We start from the raw sequence: 15,244 nt of genomic DNA on the forward strand, positions 1-15,244 counted from the left end.
CCGGCTAACTCGATATTACCGTCGGGATGATTTTACACTTGGAAGATTCGACGTTCTCAATTCCAAATATAATAGGCTTACAGGAATGAAATAATTTCATTAAATTGGCAAGCAAGCACAAATGAAATTCAGATGGAGGATATTACGTTCCAGAAAATATAACTGTGACACTGTATTACATTTACGAGCTACTTTGGGGCTTCCCTTTAATTACGCTAAGAATTTAAAGCTTACCCCGTATCAAAGCTCGTTAATCTCATTTCTTTTTACACGGATCTTGCTTACACTTGCGTACAAAACGAGTGGTAATATGTAGATTTAAACTTAACATATATTCTTGTATTTTATTTTTCAGAATGCACGAATAAAATTTGTTTACGTTAAGCATTGAGGTTAATAAAAATATCAGTTATTATTAAAGTTATTATTAAGTTATAATATTATTTATAACGAATTCATAATATCTGACGTGTAATTAAATAAGAAATCAATATTCATTTTTACGAACAATAGAACGCGCGAAATGTCTAACAATATCGAAGTGTGTTTAAAAATATGCCATGAGATAAAATTGCGAAAGAAAAACGATCAGACTAAGCCGACCTAGTAATTTGATTCCATCGGCACGTAATGGGGTCTCAAACGAGATTAGAGAAGTCTTCGGGTTGAGCGCGTTTTATCTACGTCGGTATTACGGGCGGTCAAGACGGCGTGTAAAAAATTATAAAATTTGTGTAACAAATGTAACAATTATATGACAAATCTATAGAAATATGCCTGGTCTTATTGTACAAATACGAACCACAAGAAGGTGGTCGACATCTTTTACAATTAAGATAAGTCGATGCTCGCAGGTAAGTGTCCAGCGGCATTTATCGCCCCTTTGTCGCAGTCGAAAGATCCATTAAGACATAATGTAGTTACACGGTAGTATCGTGCGCTAGTAACGCTGTTAGCTCCAAACTCTGTTATGAAGGTACACGAAATGTTTCGTGAAGCTCGGCGGCTGTCGACCCTGCCTTCTTTCGAAGAGACGGAAAAGGAGTTCGGGAGTTATAGCATGTTAGCACGAATCTCATTTTACGTCTTGTAATTTTGTCACGTTACTTTCTTTTTCATCTTGAACCGGAATTACGAGATTTTGCGAATGACGCTTGTCACCGAAAAAGTGAACTGCTTATTTAGTAAAACGTACATTTGCCCTTTGGAAAACTTCGTCGCGTAATCTGCTTAATGCTGGCGCAATGTAGAAACAACCACGGTACGAGAATCGTAAAAGGTAGTTTAACGGGCTGACTAACTTTTCACTCGGGCAATGAAATTGTTGACCTCGCTTAAATATTTTAAATACACATTACACAACTCGACAAGGTATAACAAACAAAAATAACAGGACAAATGTAATTAATTCTACGCATATATTATTATACCTCTGTCAATCTGTTGCTCTTACAATTTTTACTTATTTATTTTTATAAAATAAATTTTTTTTAAATATGGTCTTAGAAGGTATAAATGAAAATTAAATTAAATTATATTCAAATAAAAATTGGTCTCTCTCTCTCTCTCTCTCTCTCTCTAACAATGTCCAATCTATCATATCGTTTTCATTATATTTCCATTACAATTAGATATATGAAATACCTATGAAAGCTCGATACATATACTGTACATTCCAGATGATTGTCAGATTTCAAATGAAGTTAATATAAACCGGTGACAGCTAACAAAAAGAATGATAAATGATTGAAAAATATTAATGTCGGAAATATCGATAAAGAAGAGTATATTTCTTCTGTAAATACAATATATTTTTTTGCTTGCAATCAACTATTAACTTACAGATCGTATGAGTCTTTTGTATTCTTTCCTCTAATTCCGAATAAAAAGTTTCTCAATAAAAAGTTAAGCATATCTAAGAAAATTGTACAATATTCTAAGTATAATAATTGTAAGAAGAAATTGAAGCTTATACAATTTAGAACAATTAATTAAGACAATCTATATCGAGATCTAGCGATAGTAAGTGTCTCAATCATGTCTATTCACTTTTTAAATTGTACACGTTAATTTATTTTAATACTTTCTGCTACAATCAATACAGTTTCATTTAGTCGTGTGCTATTAATCATGTTCAATAGTCTTTTCTTCCCTTTTTTCTCGTCGATCTTATTAATCATTTTATATTTATGAGCTACAATTCTAGGCTGTGTCATTATTTATTCTGTCGACCAGGAGTATTATCTTGCTTACTATAATACAATAAAACTGCTTTTACTCCAATGTTTTTTCGCGAATGGTGGCGCCGATATTCCTAGAACTTGTCCATTGACATAAGAGCGGAAGATGCGGGGTCTTGCAGAGGAGTAGATATCCGTCGAACCTGACCTACCGTAAATTGCGGTCGTGCGTCCCACGTATGTCTCAGTAAAGGGTGGGTGGTGGATTCAATTCGAATAGAGAGATGGTGAGTGATGTGTTATAGGACAGATAGTTCCGGTATTTCTCCTATATGTCATCCATACCGGAAGTCGGGGATATGTGAGGTGTGTTTGATCAAGAAATGTCTCAGATGCTTGATAGTGTCCGTGACAACGATGTCATGAAGTCGGAAATGCTCGCAGATATTATTGCGCGCTTACAAATTATTTAGCAAATCATTTTCAAACCATTGAACTTTGCGGAAATTATATTGGCGCAAACTCGTGATTACAAATCGTGATTATTTTTTTTATTTATGATACGACTATCAAATCTGAAAATTCTTGGAGAGACTTAAATAAAAATTTAATAAATAAAAATGATTATGGTGAGAGTTTGTGTTATCTCTGGTATCCAGGGAGTCACTAAAGGAATTTCTCCGAAATTATGTGTAGGACGTGAATATATCGGCTTCTCAAACATCTACTTGCATTGAAAACTTACTGTAATAAACTAGATCAATCAAACAGGCAATGAAATTGAATATTTATTACACTATGTCAGGTATTTTATAATTGAGAGATTGTATCTTAATGTAAGGTCAAATTTTTTATGCTTTCCGTACGTTAATAAAATATTTCACCTAATTTGTCAATGATATTCAACTTGTTCTAATGACAATACACAAGCCTATTTTTCTATATTTCTATATTTGTTCTAATAATTTTATTAGCTATTATAATGTTGTTTTTAGAAATTATAATTTTAAACATGGTATATACATATACACGTATATTGAAAATAATTAATATATCCGTGTTTTAATCTGTGAAATTTTGAATATATGGATAATATACGAGAGTACTGAAATACATGTCCAATCAAATGGTTTGAATATGCAAACGGACACAAAGGGCTTAAATAATGGCTACATAGATACTCAATAAATTGCAAACACAGTTATTGTTTCCTTTTTTACTTGTCACTGTAACAGCTACATAACCGTTCTATATATCTAATGAATTGATACGTTTATATTATAATCTTTGATTTCTTATAATCTTAAATTATTGACCGGTTGAACATTACTATTACTTGGACATTCAATGTATTAATTGTGTTCTTGATTTCGTCGTTGTGAGGTGAGTTAGTTAGATAGTTTCGAGTTTTCTTATTTTTGGTTAACAGTTACAATATATAAAAAATATCCTAGATGGAGACTTTCTGTTAGCACTCAGCCTTGTAACTGCAATGGTCAACATTTATTAATGTTGAGTAAGAATCTTACCTCACCGCAGACTTTATCATGAGAATAGACAGCATAATAACATCTTTTTATCGCTGTAACATCGACAGAATACGAGTGGATTAATTGAGATTCACTTATGGTATAATAATTCGTTCCCATTATTAACTTTATCTGCTAAAGTGGCTCAAATATGAGCCGAAACGTACAGGTTTTCAATGCAATTTTAATGTAGTTTTCAATGTATTTTAGTAATGTAATTTTTTAATATAATTTATGAACACGTGACACTTGCATAATTATTTCTTGCGACGACTTCTATTGCCTTGTTATTGTAATTTACTTATTATTATTATACGCAACGCATGAATATCCGTGTATTTCAATACACAGTTACACGCACTGAAAGAGCAATTTTGCTGAAGAATCTAAAAATTTTGCTAAATACAGATTTGAAAATTAATTTTGCTAAACTATTAAAACAATTAAGTAGGACGACAAGATTGGTTGCTAGAATATCAAAATATTTTGCATCGTTCATCATGCTTAAAATTCCTGCAAAATTATTTTGATAGTTCAACAAAATTATTTTCAGATCTGTATATCTATCCACATTTTTAAATTCTTCAACAAAATTGCTCTTTCAGTGCGTGTATCAAAATATACAAATACACGTGTACACTTATATTTATTTTTTGTTATTGTAAAAATAATGTTTTTTTTACAACAAAATTTTCCGAGAGCAATAACCTTTAAATAATCTACAAAGAAAAACTCTTTCTCCTTAACGATTGTAAAAAAAACTTTTTAGAATATCATTTTTTGTTAAGCAGTTAATGGCTGATTGAAGGTAAATCTAGAGAAGATTCTGTCCGTTTTGTCTGTAGCTTACAAAACGTAAAGGAGATAAGTAGACAACTAAAAGGAGAAGAGATGCAAAGAAGCTTCATGAGAAACTTAGAGGAATGAATAGATCCAGACCTTTAAGTAACCTTTAAATAATCTACAGAGAAAAACTCTTTTTCCTTAACGATTGTAAAAAACTTTTCAGAACATTATTTTTTGTTAAGCAGTTAATGGCTGATTTTGAAGGTAAATTTAGAGAAGATTCTGTGCGTTTTATCTGTAGCTTACAAAACGTAATTTTTATAATATATATCGATTACACTTTCAATTTACAATATATTCTTATAAATTGTTTTTAGTCAATTAGCTGATTTTACAGATAAAATATTTTATTTTATATAATTATATATATAGATATAAATATTGTATCTTTTAATAAAATTGTCAGTCCATTTTATTATATTTCAATTGAAGTAATGCTTAATGCGGAAATGGTTTGGTAAATTGATGTGTTCTCTAAACTTCTTGATAAACATAAATGTAGCGTTTTCCAACGAAACAACCTATAGAAATAAACAAATCCGACATGTAGTTAAGATTAAATTTGAGATTCTACGGAAATTTCATTAAAGTGGTCAGATAAGCATGGATTACAAGTTGAAACAGTTTCGCTTCTCGATTCCTTATCGTCCTATAATGCTATTTTACGAGCTAATCGACATCTGTTTCAATGTACGCTTATAAGTCATTTAAATCTGGATTAGCAGAATTATTTTGAATTGATATGTCGAAGGTTGCAAGTGACGCTAAGAAGTTTATCGCGCACCTGTCCGATTTGCAGCTTTGAATACATTGACATCTTAATGCACTATTAATTAAATCGTTATCTATGAGAAGCTTAATAATCGATAGATGTATTTTACGTGCTGATGATACTCGACATGCGATATCGATCCTCTTTCAAGAAAATGGGAAAATATCGGCGGCGAATACTGCTGTCGAGGAATCCATGAAAACAGTTGGATTTCAGTTGGATATCTCGTATGTTACATGAGGGAAGTTTTTAGTATAGTTTGCTTCAAAATATTGGAAGATATTGAGTTTCTCAATCATACCAGAGGAAGCTTCAAGTGAAGCGCGCGTTTTCTCACACATGAAGCACTGAAATGCAAGGAAAATCTGAGAAGGGCGTATGGTCCTCAAGTTCGTTGACGGTTTTAATTTTCTGTGAAAGACAAGTCAGCGGAGTTAAAAGGAAAATGATTGCAAGCGAATAGGTGGTTCTGTAAGATACACATCTCGGAAAGAATGGTTTTGTTGAAGTTTTTAAAAATTTGTCTATATATAAATCTGAAATCAAGTTAGACAAAATAATTATGTAGGACGATCAAGCTAGTTGCTAGAATATCAAAACTTTTTGCAGCATTATTCATTTATATCTGAGTTTTCTACGTAATTATTTTGATTGTCCAACAAAATTATTTTTAGATCCGTGTATCTACCTAAATTTTTTAATTAAAAAAAAATTTTCAAATAAGTTTTGAGTAAAATTGTTTTTTTCCGTGTATATTTTAGAAATAAATATTACATGAAGAACACGTCGCTGGCTCTGCGTTATTATGAATGAACTAAGAAAGTTATGTAAATTTATTTGAGAGTTGCATCAAATTAAAACGTTCCCTTTGCCGACAAGATTATTATGCTTATAAATTCAATTATTTTTCAAGTAATTTCTCCATCTGTAATTATAATTACTATATTTGTTCACATGGAAATACATTCTATAAAATATTAATATAAACAATTTGCTAATTGCTGAAACTACAATATAAATCTGCAACTGCCATCAAGCAGCTCTATATATATAAATTGCAATCCATTGATCATTAAACAAAGTGCACGCATTGTCGTCGGAAAATATCTGTCGATACCCGTTGAAAAGTACCTTCGATAAACGGATTCCAGAGACAAAAAGGAACGCGTTAAATACCAGGTATTTATTGCGTGGTACGACAGATGAATCGTGATTCTCTAGAGTTGTTAAAGTCGACGTTCTGGCCGCTTTAAGATGCGTGACTGAAAAGGTAAAGCAAAGCGGATAAGCGAATTACCGTAAAGTTGTGCGGCATTCCCCTCCTGGCCACATTTCTCTCGCGCAATTTCGGTTTCACCAGAAATTGATTCCGGCGCGGTCTCTTTGCTAACTTTCGTAGGCGGGATTCCTTCCGATTATTCCGTTACCTCTTTTGAATTCAGCTGGACGTCGTTTTTAACATTCAACAGGGATTAGCATTCGGCGGTCCAGCTACTTCTCGCGATTAATCTCAATGTCCACTCGATCGTTTCGGGGAAGTGTCACTGAAACTCTTCATCATGGCGCGTCCAATTTGTGTATCGTACGACACATCCAATTTACGCACTGGATAGGGCGTCCAATGGAGCTGCCGCCCTTTGATCCCACAGGATCGCCCTCTCTGATTATTCCACGGTAGTGATTGTATTTCAGGATTATCTTGACACTGGTCGGCTAGTATTGTTGTAACTAAATATTTTTGAAGCACTCTCGAATATCAAGGTAGTGTCAAATAATTAAAACAATATAATCAACAGTTGGACTTTCATAGTCGATATCAGATAAACGCTTGAACATATATCTTTCACATATCAGAATTTCGAACAATGTTGAATCAAAAAACGAATCTTTTACGAGTCCTTAATTGTCTCGGGTTTGCGGATTGCGTTATTCTTCGCAGCTGCTAAATTTTCAAATGAAGCAACGTTTCAGTCCCGGCGAAGTGACTCGCACCGCACTGGCAATACTATTTTCGGGAAAGTTAGTACAGAGCCGAAATTCCCCGCGTTCAATTTGGCGGGTAAATTAATGAAACGACGCATCGTGTCCCTGGGGCTTATTTCAAACATGACGCGTGTGCTTTCGTCTAAATTGCTAACTATATTTATTGCCCTTTTTTCTTTTTCTCTTTCTATCTCCCAACTGAGAGGAGCAAGCACGATGACGCTGTGATATGACGTTCGATTTTTTTTTCACGATGCAACCACTTGCTCGTGGTGCAAGCTTCCAAGGGTGCTCGCGTATGCTGACGGGTGGTCTCTCGGTACCGCTCTTGCTCAGAGCGATACACCGCGAAGGAGCAACCGCGTCGCGTGGTGGCGGTCCGCGCACTGTTACCCCGTAATATTCGCCAACCCTTGTCTGCCAGGAGGAGTTTTAGCGGCGGTATCGGCTAACGCGCAGCCGCTCGTGCTTCCTACGACCCTACGCTTGAGTACACGAGAGGAACCCCTTCCCCTTTGTCTCGGATCCCCGGAGGGCGCAAAAGATTCGTGTAGATCCTAGATCCTTTCTTTAATCTCGCTCAACGAAGCGTGGTTGCTGCCGTCAGACATTATGACACTCGAACATTCGGTAACACATGCGTCACTCTTCATACAAGAAAGTTTCTTTCGTTCGAGTGGACCTTTGTAGCTTTGGACCTTTCTGCACCTTCGTAGCTTCGGGACTGGCAGATGCAGCATCTCGATTCTGCAACTCTTAACAGTTTAATATTGTTATATTGCCGTTATATTATATATAATAAGAATGCTGTGCAAAAAACGATAACATAACGACGTCGAATTGTCGCTAAGAGTTACAGAATCGAGATACTGAATATCATATTCCAAAGAGAGTTTATGTTCTAGCGAGAGGATAAATTATTGACGTGATTAATTCTGGGCTACGATTTTAAACAGTAATATAGTGTAATTAATTATTTATAGAATTATATATAATAATAATCATTCCCCAACAATTTAGATATTAACCGTTCAAAATATAACAAGGGTCTGCATAAAATATTAATTACCCTATTATAAGAATTTCAATTTGTTGTACGCTTTTATGATATTAGAAACTATTAAAACTTGAATCCTCTTCGTCATTTTCTCATTAATTAATGAGCCAGTTTCTTCATCAATGCCCAGGAGCAGATGAAACGAACGAGGCTGTATTAGAGATGTACAGAACATCATTTCCTATTCGGTAAAAGCTTGCCCGATATTTTCGTATTCAAAGGAATAACTTCTTAAATGTCTTGATTGAGGAGAACTCCTCAATTACCACAGCTGCCCTGAAAGCTTTCCTCTTAATCTCGCTGCGATTAAGTTTGTCTCAGCACAGTTATTCACGTAATGAGAAGTGACCCCTGCGAAAGTTCTGAAACGGCAGTCGAAATGGTTTAGGTTTGCAGGTCACCGTGGAGGAAAATCCAATAAAAAAGTAATAGATCGTATTCTTTTCATTGAGAGAAAGAATTTTGTTAATTTAACAATCAGTATCTTTAACAAGTGATCTGTAAATATGTGACAACAAATTGGTTTGTTTTAATTGCTGCTAGTCTGCTATACACTAACTAATTATTAGTACCAGAAGTAAACTATATAGAATCTAACCTATCTTTTGAATAGATTTTTGGATAGACTTTAGGCTCGTTTACATAGAAATCGTAAATGATCGTGGAGTCTTAAATCGTAGGAAACTGACTAATCACAATCAAATATAGGGAAAATACTTGACTAGAATTGGTCAATTTCTTACTATTTGAGATCCTACGACCGTCTGCGACTTCTATATATATGAACCTCTTAAGGGTCCTCTATATAGAAGACGTAAACGGTCGTGAAGTCTTAAGTCGTAGGAAACTGACCAATTCTAATCGAATATTCTCCTTATATTTGATTGTGATTGGTTGGTTTCCTACGACTTAAGACTCCACGACCGTCTACGACTTCTATGTAGAGGACCCTTTATTTGCAAGCGATTATCGATTATTTGTTACGTTGACGATTATTGATTATTTGTTACATTGACGAATGAGAAATAATTAATTTGCAATAATAACTAATCAATCATTTTTTAAACAAATATCGCATTTGTTTCCCCTTGATTTGTTCCTATAACCATATGATCTAGCACTGAGAGAAATCATTTCTCTCAGTGCTAGATCATATTCAAATCATTTATAGTAAGTATAGTAAAGTATATTGATCGACGATTTATACATAAACGAGAAAAAATTTGTTGAAAGAACTAAAATTAAAAACTTCATTGATTGAGCAAGTCTACAGCTAAGAGCGTCTGTAGAATTTTCCTAGGGGGGGGGGGAAACTATGAGATTAAAAGAGCCAATTAGACTGTTATTAATCGCTAAAATTATTATTCAATATTAATACATCTAAATTACAATTACAGACGACGTTTTAAACCTGAATATCTTCATCAATAAAATTAATATTTGTCTTAAATATATATATTTGTCTTTATATATATAATAGACAAAAACGGATATATTTATATATGTATATATAAATATATACATATAAAATCTCGCTGTAGGTCAAATATTTTATTATATATTATATAATAAAATATGAGTTGTTCTTCCTTACTCCCGTATATCCGTTTTTGTCTATAAATTATTACATTGATCTGTCTTGAGCGTTGGTTATTTTTCGATAGCTCTGGTAACCAACAGAGAAATCATTTGATTTCATTGCCAACGTGATATCAACTATCAACATTCTTTGATGGAATCCTTGATATACTTAGAATCCTCTCAGAATCACCAAATAAGTATATTGTATATGATTGTGAGAGGAATCTAAGTATCACGTCGGCAATGAAATCAAATGATTTCTCTGTTGATTACCAGAGCTATCGAAAAATAACCAACGCTCAAGACAGATAAATGTAATAATTTATAGACAAAATAGAAGTAAGCAAGAACAATTTCTGTCTTATTATATAATATATACACTTGGTTGACAGCGAGATTAAAAAGAATTTAAGATAAATATAAATTTTACTAATAAAGTCTACATTTAGGATCGTTATTAGGAAACGTCGTTTGTAATTTCGATGTATTGATTTTGAATAATAATTTTAGGGATTAACAATAGTTTAATTATAGTTCTTTTATTCTAATAGTTTATATATTAATTTTGAATTTATATTCATTTGAATCTTAATTATATTATCTATTAATTGATAATAATAATGATAACGTCTTTATTACACAACTCTTTTTACTTATTTATATTCACATACATATGTTTGTGTGTTGTATATACTTACACACATAAGCTTGTTATTATTATTAGAATATATAGATATATAATTATACCAAGGTATACACCTTTTCGTATTGAAAGCTTTCTTACCATGACTCGAGATCTGTTCTTTATTCCTGTACTGTCTGAACTGGTGCATACAGTGCAATAAGTTGAAGCGATGTATTAGCGCATTCAATTGGAAGCACTCAGTGCGCCCTGGTGCATGTTAAAGCCGTTGTACACTAATTTAATTTGAGCATAAAAATAAAATGCAGATATTTCGAATTATGAAATACATATTTTACCTAATACTACAATAAAATGTATTTCACGATTTAATTGATTTCTATATTTATTTATAAATATATCTTTACGTTATTTTGTGTACGATGGCTTTAATGCGCATCAGTGCGTCCAATCGAATTCGCTATATATATGTTTCACTTCAAATTATTGCACCAATTCAGGTAGTGCAAGAATAAAGAATAAATTTAAGGTGTAAACCGAGAAAGAAAAATTGTACTAGAATAATTGTCGCCCGAGAAGGGGCAAATGCCCTTTTTGTCTTCCCTCTCCGCAGGATGCTCATATCTATAACAGACTCAATATATAGACAGACAGTCTTCTAGTTAAAGTATTTAAGTAGTAAAGTTGTACAACTGAATAAAATTAGCAATTATAAGTAGTCATATTTATTATAATTGTACAACAAATTTAATACAGCAGAAATAACTTTCTATGAAAATCCAATACCTAGATTAAAATGTTTAACTAAAATATGCTAGTTAAGATAGTACGTAATGTTGATGTTGTAATAAAGAAAACTTATTATATTAACGATTTTTATTGATAATTGTTTAGATATAATTTCTTTGCCAAACCATCAAATCTTCTTAGTTAAGGCCATTAAATGTACAAAAATTTTAGTCATAATCGTAAGGTCTCAAGTAAATCGATCAATCACAATTAAAATTGCGATCTCATGTTTCGACTGTAATTGGCCGATTTGATTATGGCCTTATGATTACGACAAAAATTTTTGTACAGCCTTTATAAATGTTGAATTCACGTAACAAGATACAGCTTTGCTAATATATTTATTTTCGTGATACGCATGACTTTGACGATAGTTACGTACGCATCGTACCGTCCTTCGAGTTCCATAAACCTCGTTCGGAGTTTGAAGGACGATAAGAACACGATGGTGTTTCGCTGCAAGTTTCGCCTACTTTATTGTGCCAATAATTTACTCGCAGCAAGAATAAAGGTGCTCCGCAGCCTTATGCCGGAGATGCATTCGTCTAATCTCTCAGAAATGAACCATGGGAGCTGGAATGTTCCCTCCTCGTTTCATTCGAGCAGACATACTTTCCACGACTGAAGTTTTGAATTGACGCCGAGCGACAAACAACGGACTTCCCGTCGATTGTTCTTGAAAAGTTCGCTGGATCTTCGAGGCTGCAGTTCCTGTTTAATGAGTAAACGAAACCGCCAACGTGCCGAAATATAAAGGCGTTTTAACCTTTCAGAGTTGAAGTGTGTTACTTCTTAAGCAATTAATATCCTGAAAGGAGTATTAATTTGTAAAGCGTAGCTAAGTTTCGCATTTCGAAGGAGTTCAAAATAAGACGAAGACTGTGAGAAACAGAACAAAATAAATTTCATTTTTTTTTTCAGGAAATAAAAACACAGATTACATAATATAATGCTGAAACAACTGTAATACAACATTTACGCAACAATTTTCTGCGACCCAACATTTAAATTGAAATTTTCTATCTACAAAGCTCGCATTTGGTTTAGAATGCAAAATGTAATTGTGTATGCAAATTAAGGCGAACCTCAAGCGTGAATTTGTTCAAATAAATAACTTTCTTGACAAGAAATGCAATTCTCACATCATTTTCAGAGAAACCAATGCTTTTCCAGCGACGTTATGGCACACGTTACCAAAATGACGTACTATCAACAAAATTGCACTCACTTAATTCTCATTAATAAAATTATGAATTGCAATTTAGCGCTCATCTTTTGATCAATATATAGTGAGCTAAGTGATACCAACGACAATAGAAAAGCGCGTGGCTTATAGCAGTATATAAAACCCCGTCTTTGTTGCCGCGTTATTGGCTTTTCTCGAGTGAAATGTACAGTTTCCGAAATGAATCGAGATTAAGTAGAACCAAAAAATAAAATTCTCCCGATTAATGTGATAAAAAGAGCAGCGCTTACTCTCGATATCTTTCGTTTGAGAAATTAATTATCGAATCGATTTAATCGCCACGAGATCTTAGTGGTCTTTTTCAGATAAGTGCCATTAGATGTTTATCCGCGTCGATTAAATGGCATCCTTAAACTACGCTTCGTGCTAAGTATATGTATTGCTTTCAGATCCTAGGATTTCGTTAGCGAGAGCTATTGATGGTATCGATTCTACCCCGGCATTTACAGTCCACTTTCGATCACGGGCGATGTTCGAGGCAGTGGAAGGGCGCGTATCTGTCGTCCGATTCTCTTAATTGGATTCGCTGGCGTTTCTAAATCTTACGAAGCAGCGGCTAAAATATGTTAAGTGCAATTATATGAGAACGAATTCTCCAGAGTTCTCTCTTTGTAGCCTTGGACACGTCGTCTTGGACTGAGGAAGGAGATCGATTGACTTTAATGTTTCTGTTTTGCTCCTGACTGACCATATAAAGCGATTACGTTAACCCCTTTAGGAGAAGATACAGTAAGGACAACAGAAGACGGTCGATTCATGGAATAATACATCCTTTGTGTCGCTTTTGAACTTGCAGGAGTTCAATTTGCTGGGTACGCTTCCGGCGGTCATGCCGCCCGCACTGCGTGTGTCCTAATCCTTACACAATGAACCGACGATGGAGCGATTATTCATAACGCTGCCGGATGGCACAAAATAGGTCGAATTATTCAGCAGTCCAACGAGTTGGAAATACCTCGGATGTAAATCGTTTGCTTGCGTTTGAATTTTATCTGTGGATTAAGCAGTTATTCCGCACGCACGCATTCGAGGCTTTAATGTCTGCGGGGATGCATTATTGTAATGCGACGCGTATGAAAATATCATTATTGTGCAGAATTTAATATAGAATGCGTCCCCTATGACATAAAAGAGCAAAAAAATTTTACTTACTAATTAAAAATCTGACAAAGCTGTACAATTTGTATATACAGTTACGTGTGTGTTAGCAATTTTAAATTAAAATCTCCTTTCGAGGATTAACCTTTAAGTGAGGTGGCCACAGTACCTCAGGTTTTTTTTAAATTTTATTCTGGAGAAGAAAAATAAAAACCTGAGTTTTGCCCAGGTGGCCAGAAATTATTATTATTATTATAATTAAAAAATTATAATTATGTCATATTATTTTTACGTTCTTCTATCTCATAAAAATATATAACTGATATATATAGGGGGAAGTCCCTATATCGTACCCCCTAACGTTTAAACAAAATTGTAACAAAAATACTGAAGAGATCAGAATATCTCTGTACTTACGTTAAACTTTGGTTCATTGGCAATAAAACAAAATAATATTTTTACAAAAATAAACATTAAATTATTGTTTAAATTAGATTTAAAAAAAAGTAGCTTTCGGTACGATTTGGAGACCGAGTCGTTAAATTGTACCACCTGGTTCCTAAATCGTACTTCTAATATAGCAAACAAGTTGACATTGCTTATTGTCATTTTGACATTAAAATAACATCTTTAACGTCAAAATGAAAAAAATAAACATTAAATTATTGTTTAAATTAGATTTAAAAAAAAGTAGCTTTCGGTACGATTTGGAGACCGAGTCGTTAAATTGTACCACCTGGTTCCTAAATCGTACTTCTAGTATAGCAAACAATCTGACATTGCTTATTGTCATTTTGACATTAAAATAACATCTTTAACATCAAAATGACGGTAAATAACGTCAGTTTGTTTATTGGAAAAATAAACAAAATTCATTTTAAAACTCATTTATTAATTTATTTTTAATTTCAAACTGAGTATACATATTTAAATATAGGTATAATAAAAACTTTTCTATCATAAAAACAGAAATTAGACTCTGTGTATTTTAAACTCATTTAAGAAAACAAAGTAAAAAGCAATACTTAAATTGGTTTAAGCTATCATTACACTATTTTTCAGAATATTAAAACCTCAGATATTTTGAAAAAATAAATTTTGGAAATAAAATCAATTACGGATTTTTCCGTCACAATAGAAAAGATTCAATAGAAAGACTCAATAGAAAAATTGAATAGAAAAACTCAATAGTTGATACGTAATCACTTTCTTGAGCACTTATTTAAACAGTTTTAGTAAATGTCAGAATTGTCACTACAGGTTTCGTGCAACCACTTAGAGCACCTGACACACTAAATACAGTCCACTGTAAATCCTTTTTATCATAATAGTAACCTCCACATATTGCTCGCGTCACTTGCGAAAATCTTACCGGTACAATATAAAGACCAGCGACAAGTACGATTTACCCAACTCTCTCTATTTTTACAAATTTCCCAATAGCAACATAACTTATAAATATTTTGCTAATTTGATGCTATACTTCAAAAGAATTTAAATATCAATTATAATCTCATGAA

At 33.2% G+C, this 15,244-nt stretch overlaps 1 protein-coding gene across 1 annotated transcript in view; it reads right to left on the reverse strand.

Moving 5' to 3' along the window:
- Positions 1–13,457, reverse strand: part of LOC108764905 (uncharacterized) — a 63,818-nt gene extending 50,361 nt beyond the window's left edge. The window contains exon 1 of the mRNA XM_018513310.1: positions 13,355–13,457. Coding sequence (XP_018368812.1) covers positions 13,355–13,457 — 103 coding nt within the window. The remainder of the gene's footprint in view (positions 1–13,354) is intronic.
- Positions 13,458–15,244: the final 1,787 nt, after the last annotated feature.

Source organism: Trachymyrmex cornetzi, unplaced genomic scaffold (genome assembly GCF_001594075.2).
Source record: "Trachymyrmex cornetzi isolate Tcor2-1 unplaced genomic scaffold, Tcor1.1 scaffold466, whole genome shotgun sequence".
NCBI lineage: Eukaryota > Metazoa > Arthropoda > Insecta > Hymenoptera > Formicidae > Trachymyrmex > Trachymyrmex cornetzi.